Source organism: Adiantum capillus-veneris, chromosome 16, assembly GCF_014529385.1.
Source record: "Adiantum capillus-veneris isolate H3 chromosome 16, ASM1452938v2, whole genome shotgun sequence".
Lineage (NCBI taxonomy): Eukaryota > Viridiplantae > Streptophyta > Polypodiopsida > Polypodiales > Pteridaceae > Adiantum > Adiantum capillus-veneris.
The window spans coordinates 93,594,678-93,621,205 of NC_140946.1; the positions used below are offsets into that span (position 1 = coordinate 93,594,678).

Consider the following 26,528-nt stretch of genomic DNA (forward strand, 5'->3'; position numbering starts at 1 on the left):
TTGAAAATAAACTTACTACAATAAAAATATAAACAAATGTTTTTCAAGATTCTTTTGAATGAGTATACTTTCTCAAGGTAAAGAAATAAGATGGCACTTCTAAACAATAAAAGCAGATATACTAGAACAAAGACGAGAAAATCTAAATAGTTGAGAACAAAAGACACCATTTTGCAAAAAGAGAGATGTTTAAAGAAATGTGGGGCATTCGGATGATATTTAGATTGGCATACTCCGGTTCAAGATGTTTATCATAGATATCTACTTCCAAACCCAAGGGAGTTTGAAATGTCTAAAGAGGCACAACAACATCGCTACCTCTGCATCGTTCAAAAGATTTTTCCAAAGCTTCTGTAAAGTAGGCAGAATGGCTTTGAAACAATAACTAAGCCATTTGAAAACCTATGTTAGAGAGGTGTCAAAAGAAACAATTGTGAATCTAAGTTTGATAGGATTTTTGTGGAACTCCCAAACGATATACAAAAATGGTAATTTAGGATGGCACTTCAAACCAAGACTTACAAAAGTCTTAACATTTCAAGATAACCTCTTGCATTGAAAGATCACAACCGTTATAAGTTGGAAGTTTACTTCACCTAACAAGCTTTCTCATTTGAACTTGAGTCGACAAAAGAGATATCAAAGGAAAAAATCAATGAAACAAACGCAAAAGCAAACTATGCCAATCTTGACAAAGAAATATCAATATCTCACATTAATGGAAGCCCAAGATTGCATCGAGAACAAGATAATGAGTTGTTATCTGATACAAATAGTGGACTCAACACAAACAAAGTAAAAAGTGAACCAAAGTCCAGACAGAAACAGAAGGATGAGCGAAAGGAATGCTCAGCTTTCCCTTTGTGTGCACATTCCGCAATCCATTGTATTTTAAGAGATGAGAAGAGTTCGATGAGCTCCCCCCGTCTCTCTCAAACAGCCCCGCACTGGACATACTCATCCACACGAGCAGGTCAAGCACCACGGTGTTCTATAACAACCTTGCCTTGCAATTGTACGAAATGCAGGTGCCTCTGACCAAATCTTTGTTCCAAAAATGAGGCCACAAAGCATCTCAATTTAGGTGCTGAAAACATGTACCAGAACAGAGATCTCAAATGAAGTTTTGATTTCTGAGCTTCGCCTCTTGAAACATTCCCACATTTGGCGTACATAGAAGCACATTAACCCACAGTATTGTTTTGCAATGACCGAGCTTGCTTTGTCTTTTGCTGGCAAGCTGATTACCTTCATTTTTTTGTTTTGCTTCTTTCCTTGGCACGACAAGTGGTTTGCTTTTTGCTGGCACAGAAATGTTCCAAGTCTGCACCACGTGCATAGTCCAATTGATCAAGCTTTTCTGTATGGACCATAGGGCAGCTAATAGCAGTGCTGGCTCGTCCATCTCAAATGTTGCTATCATAGCGTAAATCTTTTACTTTACCTGCAATCAAGCAACAAATGCGGTTAATTTGCCTCAAAGTTTCAAAGTCTAAGTTAGAACTCACAGCCTTGAGCTACATGAACTGCATTGCACTCGGCACATACTGCAACCTTAGCATGGTGGCTTCCTTAAAGAATATAGTCACTAGTCTCAGTGTGCACTTCTTCCAACTGTGTGAGCCGCGCACACGTACATGTAGAACTTCTGCCAGTGACATGGCTCCTTCACCCTTTCTGCTGTAGCATCAGACAATCTGGCTGATAAAAAAAAGCACGGATTCTTGAATAGAGGGAGGATCATGCATTTATTCAATCAAAACACATACACATCTTCTCTTACAGCTTCCTACACCGCCCTACTAAATGAAACGACCGGTGCCTTTGATCATCTCTTCTTACTGATCGATTTCCCATCTCCTCATCAAAATTGTTCTTCAAGACAACCAAATTCGATTCAATGTGCTCATGGGATACTGCAAACAGTTCCAAAGGGTCTCAAAAACCTACCAAGATCAACTTACCATGTCTTGATGATAAATATAGCCGATAACAAAAAAAACAACAATATTAAAAGACTACAAACATAGGATAGGCTTATACAGCGGGAACCTAGCGTTAGCCTAGAACAATAAATAGATAGTCCCGTGCAATGTGTGTTATGGAGGTCATAAAGTGCATTTTCAGCGGGAATTTAAAATGCTCTCAATTGCTATCACCAAGCTTGCTCTCCTTGGTCTTGCTATAACGGATGGCATCATTAGTTACTGCGAGCTTGTAGTCACTGTGTTGGATCTTTGAGAATGGCCATAGACAACAAGTGGAGTATTGGGTCTTGGATATGCAGCTGACAAGATGAGTGTTACCTATGCATTCATGGAAAAACACTTGCCTGAAAAGTGACCTCCTCAGTGAAGATCAGGACGTGATCCATGCCAAAGTTGACTCCCTCTGTTCCCCTTCATGATCTAGGGGTCCAACTCTATGCCATTAATATACTATATGTACAATTGGACAGTATCCTTGTGAATCTGATCATGAGTCTGAGGAGCCTCTGGAATGATGTTCACAAAGAGAAAGAGGGCATAGCGGGATGCCTGTATTCGCCATGTAAGGATGTTCTTTTGTTCAGAATATATATGTACGATCAATGCCATCTCCTTCTGTTGCTGGTTAATGTTTTCCAAGTCTGATGCAGCAGATGCACCGCCCTGTTTTCTGGGACAGCTGTTTGAATACTGGTGTGCTAGAAATAAGCAGCTGTGATGTGACACTCATGTAAGAGAAAGAGCACAAGGACAAGTCAATCATGTGGCCATCATTATAAATGGACTACCTTCCGACAATAGCACTGAAAATTCACTTGCTGTTTTTGAAACCGAAAGAACCATGCTCTCAATGTTGCCTCCAAGGTCTGTGAGACGAAAGAAATTACCATCTCTTACCGAGCTGTAGCCTCACATGACATTCATTCATCAAACATTCCATGGTTAAACTGCCAGTGTCGCAATTTCACTCAGATGCTGCATAGACATTGCTGACACATATATAAGCTGAAATATCACTTAGTGCCGCATGCTGGAAAATAGTTTGTACAAGCCTCATCGCTTCCAAATTTTGACATGCAAACACAACACTAAACCAGACGGTTGAACTGGCCAAAACAGGCATGTCCTCGATTACTGCCAGCGCTTTCTCTAGGTGGCCTGCACGGCAAAAAAGATCAACCATGCAAGCTCGGTGTTCTAAACTAGGATCAATATGATGATGTAAATTCATACTTTCAAAGTACGCTTCTGCCTTGTCAAGTAAGCCCCTTTGGCTACACGTGTTCAGTACAGTGGAAAATGTGATCAAATCTGGCTCTATAGCTTCTCTGATCAATTCTTTAAATGATCTGAAAACAATTTCATCCTCTCCAAGCTGGCTATATCCACCCAAAAGTATGTTCCACGAAACCACATTCCGTGCTCGCATGTGGTCAAATACTTCTTGTGCTTCAATAATCATGCCACAATTGGCATACAAATTTACCAAAGCATTGCCAAGAGAGATGTTATTTTCCAGCCAGCCCTCTTTGACAACCTCACAGTGTATCTCTTGGCCCTGACAAGAGTCTCCAATGCTGCCACAGGCCTTCAAGATACACACAAAGGTGACATCATCTGGTGTGAAGCCCTCTGATCGCATACGCTCATAACAGTTTACTGCATCCTCATCATGTAGATGATGGGCATAACCAGCAATAAGAGAAGTCCATGAGATGACATCCACAACTGGAAGCTTGTCAAACACCTGTTGTGCTTCTTCTAATAGGCCACACTTGGCATACATATCTATTAATGAATTGCCTGCCAGAATGTTTGTTTCTAAAAGACCCAGTCTGAAGACTTGCGCATGTAGAATCTTCCCTTTCTGTATAGTGCCTGTGCTACCACAAGCCTTCAAGCTACATACGAAGGTCACTGCATCTGGGGAAATACCCTCCTCTTGCATTCGATAGAAATGGTTTAAAGCTCCTTCAACCCGCCCCTGTTGTGTGTACCCTGCAATAAGCGCATTCCACGAAACTAAGTTACGAGTGGGAAGGCCATCAAACACGTCTTGAGCCTTTTCCAGTGCACCAGATTTTGCATACATATTAATCAGCGTGCTACCAACAAAGACATTCTTCTCGAAAGTCCTCTCTCTTATAATAGCAGCATGTATTTCTTCACCCTTAATGGCATCACCCAAGCTGGTACAAGCTTTCAGAACACATGTGAAGGTGACTGCACTTGGAGAAAGGCCTTCCCGCAACATGCACTCAAAACACTCGAGTGCTGCTTCATCATGTTCATAGTGTGCATAGCCAGTAATAAGTGTGTTCCAGGAAACAACATCCTTAACAGTAAGCTGATCAAATACTTGCTGAGCTTTTGCGAGCATCCCACATTTTGCATAGAAATTGATTAGAGTGTTGCCCACATAAGTATTGCATTCAAGCAAGCTCCATTTGACAGCTTCAGCATGTAATCTACTACCTTTATGAAAATTGTTTTGCTTGACACAATCCTTCAGTAAAGACACAAGGATGATAGGATCACAAGCATTTTGCTTTACTAAGTGCTGTTTATTATAAGTAACCTCTTGCTCCTTTTCGCCTTCGCTTACTTGATTCTGTTCCTTATCGGCTATAATATATTCTGCAACTTTCAATTCCACTATTTGTAGCTCTTCTTGAAACCAGCTTTGATCTTTAAACGAATTGCTGGAGACTTGCCTGGAAGTTGCAAAGCTCAAGTCGGTCTGTGATGCATCACACTTAATCTCTGTGTTAAAAGAGAAAAGGCAAAGTGCAAAACCTTCACGAACGTCCTTTCTGATAATTAAAGGAAAACAGAACATGACGACAAAACTTTTTCACCATTCATGAGATCATTTATAATCAGGATATTCAAGCTGCACATCAACATAATCTTCAGTGTTCAAACTTCAACTTCGCAATCAAGAAAATTTATTACTTTCTCCCCTCCTAGATACATAAAATCCAGCCCACTTACTACAGAAGAAAAACCTAACGATCCATATACAACTAGCCACATGGGCACAAACTGAAAATAGAAAAAGACCAGGGGCCTAAAGAGGGTAAAACGTGCCTTGGCCACCCATGGAAAAGAGAAGATGACAGGTGCCTTTGAAAGATAGGGCAACCGGCTGCTCAAGGTCGGCGGGCCAATACCCACCAATTAGTACCATCTGGAACCATGGAGCTGAGGAAGCACAGAAGAAGGATGATGAAGATGATGGATTAGAAGAAACTATGTCACGTGTGCATTGCAGTTGCCCCACGTGGACAAGCTTCTGCTATAGTCTAGAAACAGTCATAGCTTAGGACCTAGCCTGGCACCCTTGTGAGCCTCTAGCAGGACGTGCATGTCCATGCCGGTCATAATTGCATACCCTCTCTTGCACAGATGGAACCAATTTCCCATTGTGGAAGAAGCAGATTTGGCATGTGTTGGTACAAAAGAAGCACATAAAACCTATAAAGCTCAAGGGGATAAAACCACAAGATATGGACGAAAATGCCAATGGAGCGAAATGGATGAATTGGCACTTTCTACCATTATGCTGACTTTGGCAGAAAGCGTTTACTTCAATGTAGCAGACGAGATGAACCTGTTAGAGCTATGTTCCTGTTGATCACATTGCCAGAAAGTTGGGACACTTTTTGCACAGCTTTGAGTAATTCTGCACCTCCAGATGGTTTGACCATAGCAGGTGTAGAAGGCAGTCTGCTTACTGAAGAAACCAACAGAAAGACAATGGACAAAGGCAAAGGACTGACTTTTGCGTGAAATTCAAGAGGGATTTCGCCAAAATGGACCCTTTAAAAGCTTATGCCAAACTGCAGAGTCTTTCGATGAGAACTCTGTCTTTTGATAAATATACGACAGCTTTCAAAGAGGCACTCACCTTTTGCAAGGTGGATTCTACGCACGCCGTGCACATGTATCTGTTGGGATTGCATGAGGACTACCGTTGGGCCTTGATTAAGGATAAAGCCCCGACTGACGTCGAGGATGCACTGGCAAAGGCGAGGACGTTCCATTTAATAAATGGAGCGAATTATGAGAAGAAAAGAACTACAGACCATCAATCCGGTGAGGGTGCTTCGAGGAAGTGACCCTGATTCCAGCATTAGTCCAAATCACCGCCAAGATCTTCTCAGGAGAAGAAGAAAGCCAGGAATGCTTCAGTTGCTGAGGCAGTGAAGAAGGGGGCTTGCTTCGGATGTGGCCAGACGGGCCACCAAATCAAGGATTGCCCTAAGAAGAAAAAGATGCAGAAACCGCAAGGCCGTCCTTCGGTTCAGATTCACGAGATCTCAGGTAACTTTGATGTTGTTCAAGTTGAAATCCATCATTTAGCACACAGTTCATGCACAAATTGTACTTTTAGCACCAAAGTGTTTGGTAAGCACGATCTTCTCCGTTTCCTCGGGAAGATCAATGGTCACGACATGACCGCACTCCTTGATAATGGAAGCTCACACAATTTTGTGGATGCAAAATTGGTGCAGAAACTGAACCTGCGGACGCAGAACAGTGACCATGAGTATCGCGTGAAGATGGCTCGTGGCGTGGATACGGATATATGGAATCGGATGGTTCCAGACTTGTCGCTCGAGCTGGCTGATTACAAAGAGAACCTGGATTTCCACATCATGCGCCTGGACAGAGCAGATGTTATTTTAGAAATTCCATGGTTTTATGATAAACAAGACTTATTGTATATAGACTATGTACATCACTCTCTTGTTTTTGTTAAGCAAAACATGCCTCATGTATCTGTGTTGCTTTGTAATCAGAAGTAATGGTTTTGCAATACCAGTTATTACTGCTTTGGAAATGTATGAAGAAATACAGTCTTCTGATGTTGACTTTTATCAATGTGTACCATCTGCCTGGTTTGATTCATTAGTGCTTGGTACTTCTGTCTCACTGAATTTCGTAAAAATATTTCATGTTCTTCTGTTGAACTTGGGGATTCCGACGAATCCAACCTTATCCAAGAAATCATGACTGATTTCAAGGATGTTTTCCTGATGATCTACCTCCTGGCTTGCCGTCTTCGAGAGGAGTAGATCATGGCATTGAGTTGGTGGCTGGTAGTCAGCCCTTCTCAAAGCAACCCTATCGGTTTAGTAAAACCGAGGAGGACGAGATTCAGCGACAGCTGAAGGATTATCTCGATAGGGGTTTTGTTCAGCCTAGCAAATCCCCATGGAGAGCGCCTGTGCTACTTTCTCGAAAGAAGGATAACACTATGCGCTTCTACGTGGACTACAAGGGGTTGAATAAATTCACTGTCAAGAACAAGTATCCTCCATGGAGCGTTGTATTTTACGAAGATAGATCTGCGATCAGGCTATCATCAGATACGGATCAAACTGGAAGATATTCCTAAGACAGGCTTCCATACGCATTATGGTCACTACGAGTTTTTGGTCTTGCCTTTTGGTTTGACCAATGCTCCAGCTACGTTCCAGCAGATGATAATGATCTGCTGAGACCATTTTTAGGCAACTTCGTTGTTGTATTTCTCGATGATAACTTGATCTACAGCCGAAGTTTGCCTGAGCAACTAGTGCATATACGCACTGTTCTCGAAGTACTGAGAACTGAGAAGCTTTACGCTAAGGCTTCTAAGTGTGAATTCTTTAAGAAAGAGCTTCTGTACTTGGGTCACATCATTACTCGCGATGGAATTCGCGTCGACCCTGAAAAGTTGGATAAAGTGCGAAATTGGCCCATTCTCAAGAATGTGCGCCAAGTAAAGTCCTTTTTAGGCTTTACTGGATTCTTTCGCAAGTTTATCAAGGATTACTCCGAGTCCTCATCGTAAAGGTGATCCCCCTGTTGTCTGGAATGAGCGTCTCGACGAGAGCTTTCGGACACTAAAGCACTTGGTGACTACTGCGCCAATATTGCACATTGTGGATCCTAGCAAACCGTTTGTGGTTTAAATGGATGCTAGTGATTATGCTATTGGTGCGGCATTATACCAGGATGAACGTCCTGTTGCGTTTGAAAGTAAGAAGCTTTCTGACGCTGAGATGCGTTATCCAACGGAAAAAAGGAGCTTTACGCCTTAGTCCACGCCCTGAGGAAATGGCGGCATTACTTGTATGGCTCTACGTTTGTTGCATGAACAGATCATCATTCCTTGCGCTATGTCTGTGATCAGGGTGATCTCAGAGGCCGGAAGGTTAGATGGGTTGAGCTTATGCAAGAGTTTGACTTTGAGATCCGTTATAGAAAAGGATCCAACAATCGAGTTGCCAATGCGCTCAGCAGGACGTCTATGGCTGAAATCTCGACGGATTTCTATCTCTCTCTCCTAGGGCTATGTCGTTCTGATGGCCATTTTGGCAAGATATGGAACGAGGTCGAAGCGGGGCATGACTCGCATACAGGCTTGGGTGGTCCGGAGACCCAAGTGAGTCGTGCTGGAGAGACGAGACAACGAAAATATTCCATTAGAGGTGGACTATTGTTTAGAAATGGTAAAGTCTGCGTGCCGGAAATCGATGAGATTCGACAAAGGATTTTGTGCGAATGCCATGATGTTCCTAGCACTGGGCACCCAGGCATCCAAAGAACTTTGGCTTTGGTCAAGCGATATTTCTATTGGCCAAAAATGCGCTCTTACATAGAGAGCTATGTGAAGAGATGCACTCAGTGTCAGGTCAATAAGGCAGAGCGCCTTAGGAAAGCTGGCCCGCTACACCCATTGGAAATCCCAGATGCCAAGTGGCAGAGTATTTCCATGGATTTCATCGTTGGTTTGCCTAATACTAGTCGGGCCAATGACGCTATTTGGGTTGTGGTCGATAGACTCACAAAAATGGCGAAGTTTATACCAACGAAGTCGACAGTAAAAAGCCATGAGTTGGCGGTTTTATTTGTCGATCAGCTTTATAAGTTGTATGGTCTCCCAGAAGATATCGTCAGTGATCGAGATACTAAGTTCACTGGCCGATTTTGGCGAGATGTCTTTGCTCACCTTCAGACGAAGTTGAGTATGTCGTCTTCTGACCATCCAGAGTCCGACGAACAAACTGAGAGGATGAATCAGACGTTAGAGGATATGTTGAGAGCCTATGTCTCTCATAGGCAGTATGACTGGGAAAGGTATCTTCCACAGTTAGAGTTTGCCTATAATAGTAGCAAGCATTCTGCTATTGGATTTAGCCCGTTCATGTTGATGTAAGGATTTGAGCCTAAATCCCCGATTGCTATTGGCTTAGAGAAAGTCAAGGACTGCCAAGCTCGTGATTTCCTGTATGACATGCAGGAAATGCTCGAATTGGCCAAGGATAGCATAAGAACGGCTCGTGATCGAGTCACTACTTATGCTAATCAAAAGAGATCTCCAAGGACTCTAGATGTGGGACAATGAGTCTATTTGAAGTGTCACGTGACACATCCCAACCCTATGTGTCCGTGGACAAGCTACACCACAGTAGGGTTCAGTCAATCCGATCAAGTTAGAATAGCAGTGATCTGGCACTTTTGTGAGTCTATTCGTAGACCGTGCATGCCCAGTCACTTAGCATAGATGCATATCCTCCGGTTGCACATAGCATGATCATCGGAATTCCCATCAGAATCCATTAGCATCAATTGGGGGAATTTTCCAGTGCATTTAGCCTATTTTCCTATTTATTGGTTATTTTCACTTATTATTTTTAAGTGACTTTCCAACAAAAGTAGGTAGGGCAATTTTGCTAAGTTAATATATAAGCAAACCAAAGTTCACACTTTCTGGCAGAAGAGGCAGCAGGAGCACCTTGCTCAACAGGCAACTTCTCAGCAAGACCAACCCCCGCGACTACTCTGGCGTTTTCTCCACAGAAGACCTAGCGTTTTTGCATCAGATCAGCCTTGGCGATTTGTGCACAGCAGATCAACCCCGGCGTCATCACGACACAGCAAATCAGCCTAGCGTTTTTGCATTTGCAGAACCCCGGCGACAGAAGGACCAATTTCAGCCCCTGGCGTTTTTGGATGTCAGCAACAAATTAAGATCGGCATCATTCACCTAAAGTGTAGCAGATTCATCTCGTAAAGACCATCAGTTTTCAGCCCTAAGAAACCTCATTTTTCAGCCAAGAAAACGCAGCCAAAACAGTCATTTTCAGCCACCGAAACAGTCCCCGAACTCGAAGATCCCAGATTTCAGCCATCAAGTAGTCGTCGTCATCGGCATAGTCCCATTGCATCAGTCCATTGCATACGCATTGTACACCTTTGTGCAATCAAAGAATAGACCACTCTCGCCGACGAGAGTGGGGCCTTCGGAGGAGGGTTTTACAACCTCTTGGGTGTCATATCTCTTCTCTCTCCTTCTCTCAGTCTCATTCACTTGCACGCACAATATCCACTCACTTTGTTCGTGACCACAGCACTCTACAAGACGGAAAGCTCTCTCTTTCCCTAAAGAACTAAAAGGAACCTTGAGCAATAAAGATCACTAATCTTGAGAAAATACAACATGCATTCCGCTGCACCTAACATGAAGATACCCAAGGATTCCAAGACTATGCGAACAGGAAAGCATTATAAGCTTTCAGCTAGATATTGTGGTCCGTTCCTGATCACAAAGAAAATTGGCCAAGTTGCCTACAAACTGGCTCTTCCTTCGGATGTTAGTGTACATCCAGTGTTTCATGTCAGCCGCCTTAAAGTGAAATTGGGCGAAGCTGTTGTCATGCCTATCGAGGAAAATGTATGGCAAGATATGCAAACTGAGTATATTCCTCGAGAACTAGAAGCAGTTTTGGATCATCGTACCTGTCATTCTCGCAAAAAGGCTTATGACGAATACTTAATTAAATGGAAGGGTCAATTTGAAAGGTTTGCTACTTGGGAACCTGTTAGAGCTTTGAAGGCTCAGTATCCCCACTTCATTGATGAGGACATCAATGGTTCTTAAGGGGGGAAGTATGTTATGTCCCGCTCACAGGAGAGGGGATCTAGCCCAGATGCCGTCGGGATGGACGTCCAGTGTCCGGGCAGACGTAGTGTGAACCCGGCTAGTGTGGCCGGCCATTATTATAGAAGGGAGGCCAAGGCCTCATTTGCAGTTATCGACCCCACTGGCAGAGTACCAGTGGTTAGCCCGCGAGGCTAGGAGTGCGCGAGATCACCTCGAGGAGGTGAGGCCGGGTGGTATGGGACGCCCGGTCTTACAGGTGCATGCCTACATCCTCGGACGCTGGCCCAGCACGGGGGAGCTGCCGGATGGTGGCTATGGTCGGGTGGTTCGTCCGACGCGTATCTGTAGGCGGTCTATGTAGCTGGGAGATCCTATCTCCTCGTTCGTTTCACAAAACAACATTTCTCACTACTCCACCCGAGAGTAAAATCACCAATCATTGAAACAAGTATTAAAACCAGAGTCAAACATTTCAAATCGACACCAAGACAGGTTCAAAACATATACAATGTTAGGTGCAGCGGAATGAATGTTGTATTTTCTCAAGATTAGTCATCTTTATTGCTCAAGGTTCCTTTTAGTTCTTAGGGAAAGAGAGAGCATTCCGTCTTATGGAGAGTGCTATGATCACGAACAAAGTGAGTGGATATTGTGCGTGCAAGTGAATGATACTGAGAGAAGGAGAGAGAAGAGATACGACACCCGAGAGGTTGTAAAACCCTCCTCCGAAGGCCCCACTCTCGTCGGCGAGAGTGGTCTAATCTTTGATTGCACAAAAGTGTACAAGGCGTATGCAATGGATTGATGCAATGGGACTATGCCGATGATGATGACGGCGACTTAGGCTGATATCTGTGATCTTCTTGGTGGCTGAATTTATGGACTGTTTCGGGGCTGAAACTGGCGGTTCTATTGCTGTCTTGATGGCTGAAAATGATTGGCAATGTCGGGGGTCATGCTGAGGATGAAAATGCTGATGCTGCTGCTCTTTAGGTTGCGTTTTTGGAGAGAGTTCCTTGGCTGAAAAACGCTGCCACAGCAGGTGCTATAATGCTGAAAACGCTGGTCTGGAAGGGTTCGAATACTTGAACAAAAACGCTGAAGGGATCTGTCTTGCTGGCGATAGTGCATGGGCTGAAAACGCTGATGTTGGTGCTGAGGTTTGGTGAGCAAAATGCTACAATGCTGATGGTCTTGGCGATGATGCAAGGGGGGAAGGATGCGGGGGATCTGGTGTTGCCGCGGTACGAAACGCCGGCTGATCTCTGTATCCAAAGCGCTAGGGCTCTGATGTTGTAGGCGAGGATGGAAAACCAAAACGCCAGGCTTCTGGGGGGGTACTGCTGAGAGGTGACCTGTTGAGCGGGAAGCTCCTGCTGCCTCTTCTGCCAGAAAGTGCTAACTTGGGTTTGCTTATATATTAACTTAGCAAAATTGCACTACCTACTTTTGTTGGAAAGTCACTTAAAAATAATAAGTGAAAATCCCAATAAATAGGAAAATAGGCTAAATGCACTGGAAAATTCCCCTAACTGATGCTAATGGATTCTGATGGGAATTCCGATGATCATGCTGTGTGCAACCGGAGGATATGCATCTATGCTAAGTGACTGGGCATGCACGGTCTACGAATAGACTCACAAAAGTGCCAGATCACTGCTAATCTAGACTTGACTGAACTGATTGAACTCTGCTGTGGTGTAGCTTGTCCACGGACACATAGGGTTGGGATGTGTCACGTAACATACAATCTATTTCAAACAAATTCCAAACAGGATCACCAAACAAGTTCTCAAACAGAACTCAAAAGCAATCTCGACATCAATCGAGCTCAAAAAGTTGATCGACTTTCCATCCTGTAACCTGCACCAAAATTAGGGTTAGATTCCTTCCATAAGGTCCTAGCCGACCACAGCATGGTCCATCAGCTCTTGGACAGAGTGTATCTCTGGCGGCGATAGTAGTCCCAAGACAACAATCACACCGGACCTCCAAGGTTATCAGCTCGAGAAGAGGCATCTACTGAGGGATATTGAGAAATTTCAAGATATAATATGCTAGGGTTTCCATGGCAAGCATTTCTTTAGGTCAAAAAGTCAAGTTTCGATCCCACTTTTTGTGTGTGTTTGGTGATCGCTTTGACACTCCGTCACTTTGTTCATCTGCATTGCATGCGCAGTCTTTTAGGAAGAATAGTAGTTTTCCAGTTACTCTCCATGGAATGGGTATGTTTATGGTTTTATGTTGGAAATGGTTTCAGGAATTTTCCTCTTCGGAGATTCTTGATGAAGGTGGACCCACAACCATAGACGCAGTTGAAGCATTGAAGCCGCCACAGATCACTTTGTCGCTTTCGGCGCGGCCCAAAGAAGCAAGCATTGCAAACCTTCATGAAGTTCAAGTATCGTACGACCCACGCATTAGAGTGGGCCGGTGAAGAGTTCTTCGCAGGATTCCAAGAGTTGTCGGGGCAATCTTCGACGCCATACAGCTCGGTACCAGTACCTCACTTTGAAAAGGAGGGGATGTCACATGAACATCTATGTCCAGGCACTTAGAATAGTTGCATATCCTCAGGTTGCACACAACATGATCATCAACATGACATTCAGTACCCACCATAAGCATTTTACAGTGCATAGAACCCATTTTCCCAATTTACTCATTTTTCACTTATTATTCAATAAGTGAGTTTGTTGAAAAAGTGAGTAGGGCAAATTTGCTAAGTCTCTATAAAAGAAACCTAGCGCTAGAACTTTTTAGCAAAAGAGGCAAAAGAAGTTCGAGCAACTTGCAGTGCACCTTCTCAGCAAGACCGGCAAGAGACCCTAGCGTTTTCTACAGAGCAGATAGCGTTTTTGGCTACAGATCAAGCCTAGCGTTTTTGCTAGCAGATCAACTTGGCGTTTTTCAGTTGCAGACCTAGCCTGGTGTTTGCAGTTTCCGGCATCAATTCAGCCCCATCATATCAGCGTTTTCAATTTTCAGCACTTAGACACCACAGATTCAGCCCTTAGCCTTGCAGATCTCACCTACCCGCAGCAGATCCACGCCGTACAGTCGAATCAGCCAGCGTTTTCAGATTCAGCGCTGTCCACAGATTTCAGCATCTACGTTTTCAACGCATCGTCGCCATCGCTGTCCTCACCGATACAGTGTCAGAGGTCAGAAGAAAGTCCACGTTTTGCAGATTTCAAAAGTTCAGCCCGGGCATTTTCAGATTTCAGCTTGTCCTCGTCATCGTCACCATTGTCGTCGACATCGTCAGCAAGTCCATTGCATTTAGACCATTGTACCAGATTTGTGCAATCAATAGCATAGACCTCTCTCGCCATAGAGAGGGGGGCCCTTGGAGGAGGGTTTGAGAACCGTCTAGTGTCGTATTCTTCTCTCTCGCTTCTCTTAGTCTCAGCACTTTCATTCACAGTAGCATTCACTTTGTTTGTGATCATTGCACTCTCTCTCTAAAGGAACGGAAGGCTCTCCCTTACGTAAGTAAAAGGGACCCTTGAGCACAGTTCGGAGCACTCATCTTGAGCAATATCAACATTCACTTCTGCTGCACCTTACACCTGTGAATGGGACATAACAGGAACCATTGAACATGGACACAACAAATTTTTGTTACCTCCTCTTGAAGGATACATTGCTATCCGGAGAAAGTTTTGGAGTAAGGAAATTCAATCCAATTCTTGAGATTTGAATAGAAGACCCTCGAACTTTAAGTGAGAGGGCAGGTCTTTGATCAAAGTTACATCTGTGAGGAAATCATAAGTGCCTTTTGCTTTTTCGTACGAAGTATGCATTTATCTAACCAGGACTGATCACTCTCAAGTATTTATAAGAGTAGGATCAAGTTGGAGCATTGCTTTCTGTGATGAACTGGTTTGCTAAACCATCCGGAAGGTCACTAATTGATCTAGTATCCGATAGTTCTCTAATAGATTACCTGCTACTGCGTGTCGGACATTACCAAGGAACCATTCCGAGATTTCAAGCAAAGAAAAGCTTTCACTAAGCTTGAGTACCCTATGAGCCCACACCCCCTACCCATTAGGGAAGATATGGTAGTGTTTTTCACACAAGTGAATGAACACTCTCTTTATGAGGGAAGGAACAAGAGATGGTTTTGGCCTGTGCTTGCACAACTCCAGATTTGAAATCTGTCACAAGGCAGGCACCACGTGCCAATAGAAAAGAACAGACTAAACAGACTTTTAGCACTTCAATAACAACTGTTCAATAACAACTGAACTGAGAGAGAGAGAGAGAGAGAGAGAGAGAGAGAGAGAGAGAGAGACACGGAGTGGCGAAATTCCACCCCAGAGAGTATTGGCCCCAAACCTTGGCGCCCCTTTCGGTATTTCTTTATATTACTGCTGATTCGCAAAGTACAACAGCCGGGAAGCACCTCCTCTGCAATCTGCGCGCTGAAGAGTGCCAGAGAGGGCCCCCAAGGCTCATATTTAAAGGCCCAAAGCCTAAAAGCATCAAATATGAAAAGCTGACCCCAAAAAATCACTTTCCTAAAATTTCGGGATTTCCCTAAAAATCCGCCGCGAATTCCGGGACGTCCGTACAGGTGCCACATCATCATATTTTGATGTGCAAAGTCTTTTGAGTGTGTTCTGCTTTATTTTTAATGCCTTTATGCCACTTGGGACCCCATCGGACGGGATCCCCATAAGTTGGTAGGACTTCTTCTTCTGTTGCTTGTTCTTCTTAGGGTTTCTAGAATTAGGGTTTGCAGGTTTTAGGGTTAGGGTTTCAACAGTTAGGATTTCTGGCAGAAATTAGGGTTAGGGTTTCTGCTCTCATCTGTAAGTTGGCTCCATTCTTTAGGCTTTGACACGTCAGCAGTTTGTTACAAAATACCAGTTTACTCGATGAGCGGATTTGATCTTAGATCGAGTCAAGGGGTTATTACATTCAGAGTTTTCGTTCTAAGGATCTTCAAATCTTCTGAGTTCACAAAAACTGTAGCACGATATGAGTATTATGTACACCTTCCGACACATGGGTAACACATAAAGATGCAGACCTTGTTGTCAAGGTGAGTCGACTACCAATCGAGTGAACCAGAACAAGGTGAGCCAACTTCCTTTTTAGGAAGTGGAATGGCATTTGAGATACCTCTCTTGAGCACCTGTTTGCGTGCCATGATATTCCAACACGAGAATCTCTATGTGAGATGTGTTCAGTTGCTTTGAGTTTCTCTACTAAGATTTTTTCTGATGGTCATTGATCATCAAGTACGCTACATGGATTGACCACTAAAGTAGCAAGTTATGGTTGTAGCATATGCTTCTCCGTAAGCAGGCCAAGTACTATTTGCACAATGCTAGTGTAAGCATGAGGTCGTGACTTCCAAGACGGAAAGAATTGCCTTAACCATAAATGGAAGAACATCCCTGAGATCCAAAGCGGGTTTGCTCTATTGTGAACTGAATTTGAATATATGTTCAGAGAATGCTATGGCTAGAATCTAATTTGCCTACAATTATGCAAGCCATTGCAAGGTGACACATTTTTTATGACCTCCGCAAGGAAGAGACGTTGATGGGCGTCAGGAAAACAATGCTAATAGTAACACACGTAGGACAAAAAGAAGTGTTTTTGTGCACAAGGGATCTTCGGATCGGAACAATCGGCCTACACTAAGCAAAGGCCAAGTATAAGAACTTTCTCTGGTGGAATGGCAAACTCTGTTTGCCAAAGAAAGACATCTCACAAGAGATTAATGCTCTATGTTTTGGCATTCCCAATGCAGGTGCATAGAAGGGGTTTATACCCTCAGGTCTAATAGCACATGACTAGGCGCAAGAATATATACCTAGATTGATTTTTAGGAAGATCATTCTTTTTGAGGTTGAGAAAGCGGAATTGAGTTAACAGATTCTCGGATAAGGAAACTTCCGATCTGGTGAAAAGAACCGAATGACGAGTTGCATACGTAACTCGTAAGATTGATGATTCGTGAAAAGATATCCTAAGGTACTATAGGAAGAGCATGAATTTCTACTATTAGAGTCGAGTACCCCATTTACTTTCAAACCAGTAAGTATTGAATTATTGATTTTTTTTTTAATTGAATTTTAAAGTTCTCTTTTGAGAAAGGCCTATCTCAACTCACCATTGAGCAAGCTTTTGAAAAAATTTCCGGTTTCTTCCTAGGCCCAATTGGATCTCTACAATTGAGGACAACTGTTTATAAGAGAGGGATGTTGCTAAATTACCTTTATCTGACAGAAAAATAATTCTAAATGAATTATTGGATTTATAAGTGAAGGGTTTTCTTGCTTGGGACATTGAATTTTTTTTTTAATGAAATATTGGAATCATAAGTGAAAGGGTTTCTCACTGGAGACATCCGAGTACAAATATTTCTAGTGCATCATTCAAAGTAATGACGAGACTATGAACAAGAATATCTGTAAGGCCACCACGAACAGGTACTTCTGATGTGTCCCATCGGATGGGAGACAAAGAGCATCGAGAAGAAGTACTTGACCATCCGGGAACGGACATCGCTGATAAGTCATAGATTGGGTGACAGAGAGCATCGCGAAGGAGATTGTACTGTAAGTTCGGTGAGAAAGAACTAGGTGATGGGTATTCCTGATGCGTCCCATGGTGGGTGACGGGGGGCAATGGAAAGGAAATATTCCATAGTCTGGAAGAAATTCTGAACTGTGTTAGAATTATGCACAAGGATGAGCAAGCACTTGAATGAAGATGGGTTCACAGGAAACTTTTGAGGGAAAACAAATGCTTTTTTAGAAAGCGGGTTTCTTTTCGAGAAAGCAGATGCTTTTCTGTAAAAAGGTTTATGTCAGCATTACATCTGTGCATGTGGTTGCATCCAGGGACGGTTGGGAAGTGCCATGTAGGCATTTGTTTTCAGCTTATAAGGTTTTAACGATTTTTTTAACAGGATCATATCAATTTTAAAAGAGGCTGGAGTGGGCAGCCAACCGGTAATCAAAGTAGCAAATTCTTATCGCCCCATCTTCTCTCTCTTTTTAGCCAGTGAAAAAAATCGACCTCTCCTCTCTCTATCTGAGGGGCCCCCACCTGCCCTATTCTTGCTAGGAAAAAGCAAGTAGAATCCCCTATTCCTGCTTGCTGCTAGGGGAAATAAAACCGAACCTTGCTCTCACTCTCAAGGACCCAGAAAAGCCAGCATTGAAGGAGACGACATGCTACTGCAGATTCCAGCCACAAAGACGACGCCGTTGGTGATGCCCACGGCTTCCCCGAGTGTACCAGATGTCGCCGAGACCGAGTAGGCGAGTTCCATCGCGACGAAGTGCCTACGGGGGGGTGTTTCCATCACGAAAAGTTGCTGTTTTTCTCTGTTTTCAGCCCATAAACGTCATAGACATAAGACGGGGCTGATTTACGAGAAGGAAACCTGAGAACACACCTCTTTTGTGTGTAGGATTAGAAGAGAAGATTCTCCGCATAGAAATCTCTTCCGGGAGGTTGCTTTTTCTAGAACCGAGTTGTATTTTGAGTGTTGAGACTTCAAAGGTAACATTTTCATGTTCTGATCTCTGAGTTTTTGCTTGCAGGAGTACTTCCTCTCCGCGAGGGAGTAGGAGCACTAGAAAGCACGAGCCTCTGTAGGAGAAAAGCGCCCGGAGGAACTAGAGCCAGATTAGCCCAAGGGTTTCGCACCCTGAGTTTGGGAGTAGATCCACAGATCCGAAAGTGGTAGACTCTTGAGTTAGGATCCAGAAGTTGAAATTCCCAAAGAAGGACTTCACGTCCAAAAAAAAGAGTTGTTACATAGGAAGAAGACTTTGGAATAGAACTAGTCAGTCACAAACCATTTGAGTTAGCAAGAGACAATGTGAAAATCCTTAAGAAAAAGTTCTAATACATCTAAAATATCTACCTAGACAAGTGACCATACATCTAGATATGCATCGGAACCCCAGCCACAAAGCTAGCTGTGACCTCTCTTTGCCTCCTTTCTAGAAGGCACATCTGCATCTGCCATCATATCCATGTGTGGTAGAAGAGACTTGACCTAGAAGCCAAGCCAAAAGGAACGAGCTACTATCAACCATTTGCTTACATAATTGTGAGAGCAAGAGAGTGCTTTTGCCATAGATTGACTATTCCACTCTTGCACTGCTGGAGATACTCCCATGCCTGATGTACAGTGAGGAAAATAGGGAGGCAAAAGCACTACAACTCATCCAACCAGCTGACTGCACCTGTGAGGGAGAGCCCATCTTACATAAATTTCCACACGATGCTGATTGCACAATGTATTGCACAAGCGCACTATTGACCAAGCAATCTAGTTTCTGGAAATCATAGTTTGGATCTCTCTCTCTCTCTCTCTCTCTCTCTCTCTCTGCATGCAGGCAAGCAAGTGAAAGAAGCAGCTCTTGCGAGTTGGGAGAAACATACCACGCAGCCATGATTGATCTGCACAAGTGAGGATTGCTCCTGCGGAAAGAAATCGAGATAGCTTCTTTCTGCTGTCAAAAGCCTTTCTTCTGTGAGTAATGTGCGTGTGGCATCGCGTTCATGGACCGTATCGCTCAGCGAAAGACACCGGAGAGTGCTTTCCATGATGAAGACGATGGTGCTCCAAGCTAAGACGAGAAAATTATCCAGCAACGCCTCCCATCATACAAACCTCCACTTCGTCGCTGAGCTGGCAGCTAGCTCCTGCTCCTTCTGCGCTCGGGGGTAGCAGATTCTGGTCCTCCCCTCATCACTAAACGACACCTACCGAGGGAGGTGGGATCAATGGCCCACAGTAGGCGTCGCGAGACGGGTGCAATCTTGGCCGTCCGATCGACATTTAAACTAGGTGTGAACTAAGCGTGAACTCCGAGATATGTGCACCACACCAAATTTGGTGTGAACTCGGTGTGAACACGACGTGAACACTGTGTGAACTGGGGAGGGCCTGCACACCACACCAAATTTGGTGTGAACTCGGTGCGAACTAGGTGTGAACTAGGTGTAAATTTGTCCGCGACGCCGTGATCTATAAACTTATCCCACACACACCTTTCAACGAGCGCGCATTAGCCTAGTGGTTAGAGTCAATCCCGTGGGGGAGAGGGTAGTGGGTTCAAGTCCGGGATCCGAGAAAGTGGGAATCTTTTGCATTCCGTAGGCAATCCAACGGTCACGATCAATCGATGATCGTGAGCCATTGATCCCACCTCCAAATGGAGGTGTCAATTAGTGACGAGGTGGTCCTGCCACGAATTGGGCGCCACCTCGTGTTTGTGGCCGGTTCAGACGGCACTGTGGAAATGCTAAGGCCGTTTACACACTGCCCATGGCAGCCCGTAACCTGCCCAAGCCTGGGTCTTTAAAAGTAAAACATGGGCAGCCTATGTCCAGCAATCCCCTTACAGCCAAATTCAAAAAAAAATAAACTCACTCAAAATCTGAAAACTGGGCAAGTGTGAGCTGGTCTTCTGAGGAAAAGAAAGAGTGCAAAAATTCTGGTTGCACCTGTCTTTCAAGACTCCATGCATTGTCGTCACATGCTCTACCTCATCGAGAAATCCAAAGAGGTCACTGTCTAAGTTCATTATGCAAGACCAGAGGTGACATCGATAGTCAAAAATTGAGGATACAAGAAAACAGTAGCATTTTTGAACATCAAATCCCCTTAGTATTGAACATAAACACAACACTCACAAAAACCATGGAACTCAAACTCTTATAATGTTGATCAATCAACTACCAAACTCCACTTAGGCAAAACAACATTTGAAGGTAAAAAAATATGAACAAACTACATTCCATTACAAAAAATCGCCCTAGTTGTCGCTGTCAAAACTCTCATCGGCAGAGTCATCATCTCCAAACATGAGCCTTGCACTTCTCCTTGCTCGCTCATTGAACATTACTTTTGAAAGACTGTCACGCCTCTGTGCTCCACTTACATTTGTAGCATCAAAAGGAACATTGCCCACATTTTCTGCCTCTCAGCTACTTGTGAGGGATCCGACTCAATCAGGCTTGTGACTTCTACAAGAGCAACAGTCAACCCGCTACACACTATTTGTTAGGACAATGGTAGGACCAATCACGGCCATGGGCCAGGGCCAAGGGCCAAGACGGACATGCAGCCAAGGGGGTCCCTATATATAGAAGGCCAAGGGCCTATATAGGGCGTGGCTGGGTGGAGTTGAGCATGTTCTAGTTCCCTTGTCCTTTCACTGGTATCAGAGCAAGGTGGAGAGGAGGAAGGAGGGTGGAGCTATGGCGGGGAGAAGATGGATTTCTCAAGGCATGGTTTTCTCTTTTCTCTCTCTCTCTCTCTCTCTCTCTCTCTCTCTCTCTCTCTCTCTCGCGTAGCAAAAAAGGTGCAGCATGGTTGCATGGCGTTTCATCAAGGCTCGACAAAGAGGATGGAAGATCTTTTGAGGCCGCAGGGAATTGCATGCAAGGCATGCATGTGCATGCAATTTCATGACGAAGCCGAGAAGGTTGAAGGGAAAGAAATCGAGCCACAGCGCGGGTAGGGCCGCCTGTGTCGGGCGAGATGGAGGACCGTGGGTAGTGTCCCTTGTGTCGGGGAGGGAGAACAGGGTCGACCAAAGAGTTTTGCTGCATGTTTGGTGCCGTTGAGGTCGCCTGGCCATGGGGAGCAAAACTCGTCATACCACTGAGTGTTGCAGAGCAGTGGATCGCAGACAAGCTCCCACTCTTGGTCTCGTCGATGCTCTGCAGCACCATAGCCAGAAGAAGTCTTTAAAAAATAAATTATTTTTTACTTTTTCTCCAAGTCTCCACTGGAGTGGCCGCCCATGCCATGCTTCCACCCCTTGTCCCTATCAATTTGCAAGGGCCGAGACTCGTTTTCCTTGCCGAATCGGCCGGGACCATGGTGTATCGAAGGCGGCCAAGGTTGGAGTCGAAATTGCATTTGCTGAATGTCTGAGGGGAGCAGCAATTGCAAAAAGTCCAAAGTGACCAAGCAGTTGTCAAGGCAAGGAATAAGGGCAACGACGACTGATGTAGCTTTCGGATGACATGTCTACAACAAGAAATTTCATGAAGTTTGTATGCCTCAAACTCTCTTCGATTCGAGTGAATCACATTCGAAAAGGTTTGCAGCCAAGACATGTTTCCGCCGTTTGAAGTGGACTTCTAAGAGTAGGTAAGCACGTCACCTTTAACGTTTTCAATTATCACTTCATTGAATTTTGTAGATCTCTCTGCATTATAAGCACGACAAGCGAAGGCATGGATGCCAACTTATTCTTTGGTGATATTTGTCCTCAGCATGGGGCAATTTGAGCATGTTCGGTACGTCTTGAACATTTTTCTTGCATGCCATATGATAACTTAAATGACTATGAGCACAATCACTGGCCGAATAATTTATATCATCAAGGGTCTAATGTTATGAATGTCGAATTCCCAATTTTGGCTTGGAATTTTTTGGTCCTAGGCAATGTTTGTTCCTCACGTCCAAGCAAGGCCTATGGCATGCTGGTACAAGCAAGGCCTGTGGCATGTAAGGTGCAGGTATTCGGCAAGGTCAACCCTTAATTACAATTTTAAGAAGTTGTAAAACAAGTTTGCTAGGACATGGCTCCTAGGCAAGTTGTTTGTCGGCAAGCAAGATCTGACGAGTTTTTCTAAGACATCATAGGAGCAGAGCTCCGTCTACAAATCCTCAGGATTACAATAATCCAGCCAATCAGGTACAAGGTACATACTTTGCACGAATTTTTTTCTTTTGATTTTTCAATACATAATACAATTTGACATGGTCGATTAGCTGTGAATACTCAACAAGGTCGACTTTCTTTTGCAATGCCCTTGTCAACTGGCAAGAGTATCTGTTTGCTATCCGCATCAGAACTACATGAGTACTTATGTGAAGCAAGGCTTCCCTTTTGGTATTTGGCATCACGCTTTCCAAAGTTTGGAATATGATTTTAGCATACGAATCGGGAAAAAATTTCCATGATTTTAAATTCCATGTAGGTGTATATGAATAATACATATGCTAACTCCCGTGCACAGTTCATCTAGCTCTGCGCCGTAATCAAGTAACCTACCAGAAGCCTGAACTCCATAAGTTCTTAAGGGAAGCAAGGCTTCCAATTCGGCATCTTGCATTGAAATTTTCTCGTATGGCTTATGCTATGAGCATAAAACCTTGGAGGAATTTGTCAGTTTGTCAGCGTGTTCTTTCATTACATGCAAAAAGGGGGTATATGATGTACACGACAACTCTCTCGCGTAGCACCTATGGCTATGAGCCATCTTCCAGCGAGTTTTTCCTTCAGAATTTCAAGACAACTGGTTACAACGAGATGACCAGGTTAGACAATTTTAAGTTTTGCTTGTTTTTTCATATTTTCACATTTATTTTAGACAATATTCTATGTTGTGCAAAGCAAAGTGCTTTGATAGCTTTACGTGAAGCCAGCAAGGCACTTTTGTTGGCTCTCACGTTTGCGGCCATCACTCTCGTTGAGGGTTACAATTCTACATGCAAGACATGCTAGTTAGGTGGATTCAATTCTACCACCTCATGAATTACGCTTCCGCTATCACACGCGCAACTCTGTCAATGACATACTAAGTAATGGATTGTTTAATATGATTGTTGGTTGCTATCAACACACAACAACACTAAAAGGAACCTAAATCTAGAACATTGAAATTTTCTCGTATGGCTTATGCTATGAGCATAAAACCTTGTCCTCATACAATCACGACCCCTGCATGATGGTAGGTGGGTTAGATTGAGTTTTTTGTTTTTCTATTACCTCTCTCGATGAGAGAGTCATAATGGAAAATTGTGGAATGCTTATATGATAAGTTGCAATTTAGGCATAAGATGCGTAAGAGCACACAGCCTGTGTACACACTCTAAAAATTTAAGGAAAGTTGCAATTTAGGCATAAGATGCGAAAGAGCACACAGCCTGTGTACACACTCTAAAAATTTAAGGAAAGTTCCTCAGCTCAGCATGCTCTTGTTCTCTCTCTCTTTCTTAATTCTCTTGAAGAATAATGAAAACTTTTTAATAATATTTTGATACATGTTTCTTTGGGAGACGGCATGAGCCAAGGTGCTCTAACTCTCAGCCAGAAATTGGGCATGACACCCTCTACATTAGTCTTCACCGTTTCGTCGATTGAACACTAATTCCCATAAGGGCTATGAGCCACACACGCTGACTAAGAGTCATTGTCAGATCTCGGGTACAACCCAACTGTTGGCACTCCTTGGGTGATTGTTCTTAAGATCAAACAGATCTACCCATTGGAGTACACAACGACGTTAATGGACAAGCAAGAGTCTTGTCCTTACAGATGTTTAGGGTGTCATTTTTGCATGACATGGTTTCAGTGCGACACTCGAGTTGAGTTATTGATAACCATAAACTCAACTCGGCTAATTTCTACCACGGATATTAGATGCAACATATCATTGCGACAGCATGGCTATCCATAAGAGCTAGGTTTTTCCCTTGTGTGGATCTCTTGCTCTCTCTATAGCACTACGAGTGTCTATGGACGCACTATTTTGGGGTAAGATGCGGGTGCTTACTAAATCACCCCATAGGCATTGAAGATCACAATTTGATCTATTCTCGTTATACTTTCAAGGAAAGAATTTCGCAATCTACCATGCGGTAGCGAAAAAATTCAACTTTTCAAGTTGATTCTCATCATTCTGTACACGGTTAACTATGTTGGTTACCGTTACCTGCTAGTTGAGTAGTTTCTACAAAGGGTCTTACCAAGGGGTTGACTACATAGATTCTACCCAACGGGTTTTGATTGCGAAGGCAACACCCAGGGTTTCCAGTGCAATGTTGCTTGGTTTTTTCACAGGTGGGAGACGTGCTCCTGTGCATTTGAATACGGGTAACTGAACTTTCAGTTCAATCCCTCGGGGCCATGCCAAGGGCATGTCGGAACAAGTATTTTGGGTCGTAGTGTCCAATGTACATTATGTTGTTATGAATCCACTTGTCGGATTCGATTTGGCACATGTTGTCACATGGGATACAACATGGTCTAGGGACTCAAGGAGTTCGGTTTAGCCAGTGTGGAGCAATGAATGAGGGTCCCTCTCACTCTTGTCGCAGAGTGTTTAGAGTTACCTCCACACACAAGTACATTTTGTACTTGAAGGATGTTCTTTTTTAGACATCCTTAGTTGAGAAATATTCCACATGTGGCGAATATGACTCTTGGGACTGACACTGGCACCTCCTATTTCAAATATGTGTCACAAAAAAGTCCCTAGGTGCTGGTCACATCTGCTTTCTAGACCATTTTCAGCACGACGTATTAGGAGCAATTTCAGTGGCCAAAAATTGTCGGATACTTAGAATGACTTGTTCAGCTACAAGTACTGCTAAACAACATTACAGATGGTTGTTTATACATATAGCAAGGCTATAAGTTGTTAATGAAAAAGTTTCATTGTCTATACCTAGAAGTGATCAATGTTTCACCTTCTATTGTGATTCAGACGTTTCAGCAAGGCTTGCAAAAGATTGCAACTGAAAGTATTTAGTTTCTTTTCAAAACTATTTACATTCCTTTTTAATGTGTGCTAGGCGCATCACATTTGCCATAAATATTGTCAAGGATCACCATGGATATACAGGTTCGGATCTGTTTCTTGCTAAATGCATGCACACTAGCTAGGTGTTATGGGCCCTAGTGTTTAGCAAAGGCTGATTTGGAACGGCATGCATATTCCTCAAGTTGTTGCTTATGAAGCATTTTTGCACTCTATGTGCAGTAGCTCCATGAGATTATTTTTGGGTCTACTAATCCCCAATAGAGGTCATGGCTCGGTTTGGGTGTTTGTGGATTTCTCAAGTTAACCACGATGGTTATTTCTCAACAATGTTACACGATATTGTGATTCCCATTTACCAGTCATTTGGGACGACTGTCTGTAAACGTGAGGGAACACACTTCAGTACTGTCAGTTATCCAAGGGGATAGGCAGATTACAAAGTGTAATCTGGTGTTGAAGGATATGCAAAGTGCGTACGTTAGCACCAAGAGATCCAATTAGTAAGCATTTATTGCTCTACTTAGAGTTTGCTTACTATAAGTTAAAGCATGTTTGCGACTAGGTGTAGTCTCTTCATGTATAACTCAGGTTCTCAACCTTGAACACTCGTTAGGGTGGGGTTGTTTATTGATGATGAAAATTGGGAACAAGTCAAGGACTTAAACTTGGCTGATGAGTTATGTCAGCAAGTTACTTTCATGGAAAGTGAAAAGAGGTACTCTTTTTGGTACACCTGTGTTGTGATAAACTCGTTTACCATGCTCATGAGCATTTTAAATGGAGTCTACACACTATGTTTGGATAGGAACTGGTACCATCAGATGGTTACAAATGGACAACAATGTAGAAAATCAAGATGTTACTCTTGGTTTCATTGAACCTCCTACTAAACCGGGTTCCGCTCAAATGAACCGTTGGATCCATGAGGGATGTTACGGTAGAAAACATTAGTGTTCTTATGAAGATACCATCACTTGTGTTTTCGCGGACGAAAACGCTTCTCCAAGGGGGGAGTAAAGTCAAGACAATGGTAGGACCAGTCACGGCCA

The 26,528-nt window shown here is 43.5% G+C and overlaps 1 protein-coding gene across 7 annotated transcripts; it reads right to left on the reverse strand.

Annotated features, from left to right (window-relative positions):
- Nucleotides 1-688: 688 nt before the first annotated feature.
- LOC147439476 (pentatricopeptide repeat-containing protein At2g13600-like) lies at nt 689-19,690 on the reverse strand. Of its 7 annotated transcripts, none has more exons than XR_015184598.1 (3): nt 19,351-19,690; nt 2,333-4,728; nt 689-1,916 (listed from the first exon to the last, which is right to left on the reverse strand). XR_015184598.1 is itself a non-coding variant. In XM_086485321.1 (3 exons), coding segments are annotated over exons 2-3 (1,752 nt in total). In that variant the 5' UTR covers nt 19,012-19,151; nt 19,351-19,486; the 3' UTR covers nt 689-2,952. The 7 variants fall into 7 exon arrangements, 2 of the variants coding, with proteins under 2 accessions (XP_086341447.1, XP_086341446.1); XR_015184601.1 differs by having other exon boundaries at nt 689-1,697; nt 1,784-4,728; XR_015184600.1 differs by having other exon boundaries at nt 689-1,701; nt 1,784-4,728.
- Nucleotides 19,691-26,528: the final 6,838 nt, after the last annotated feature.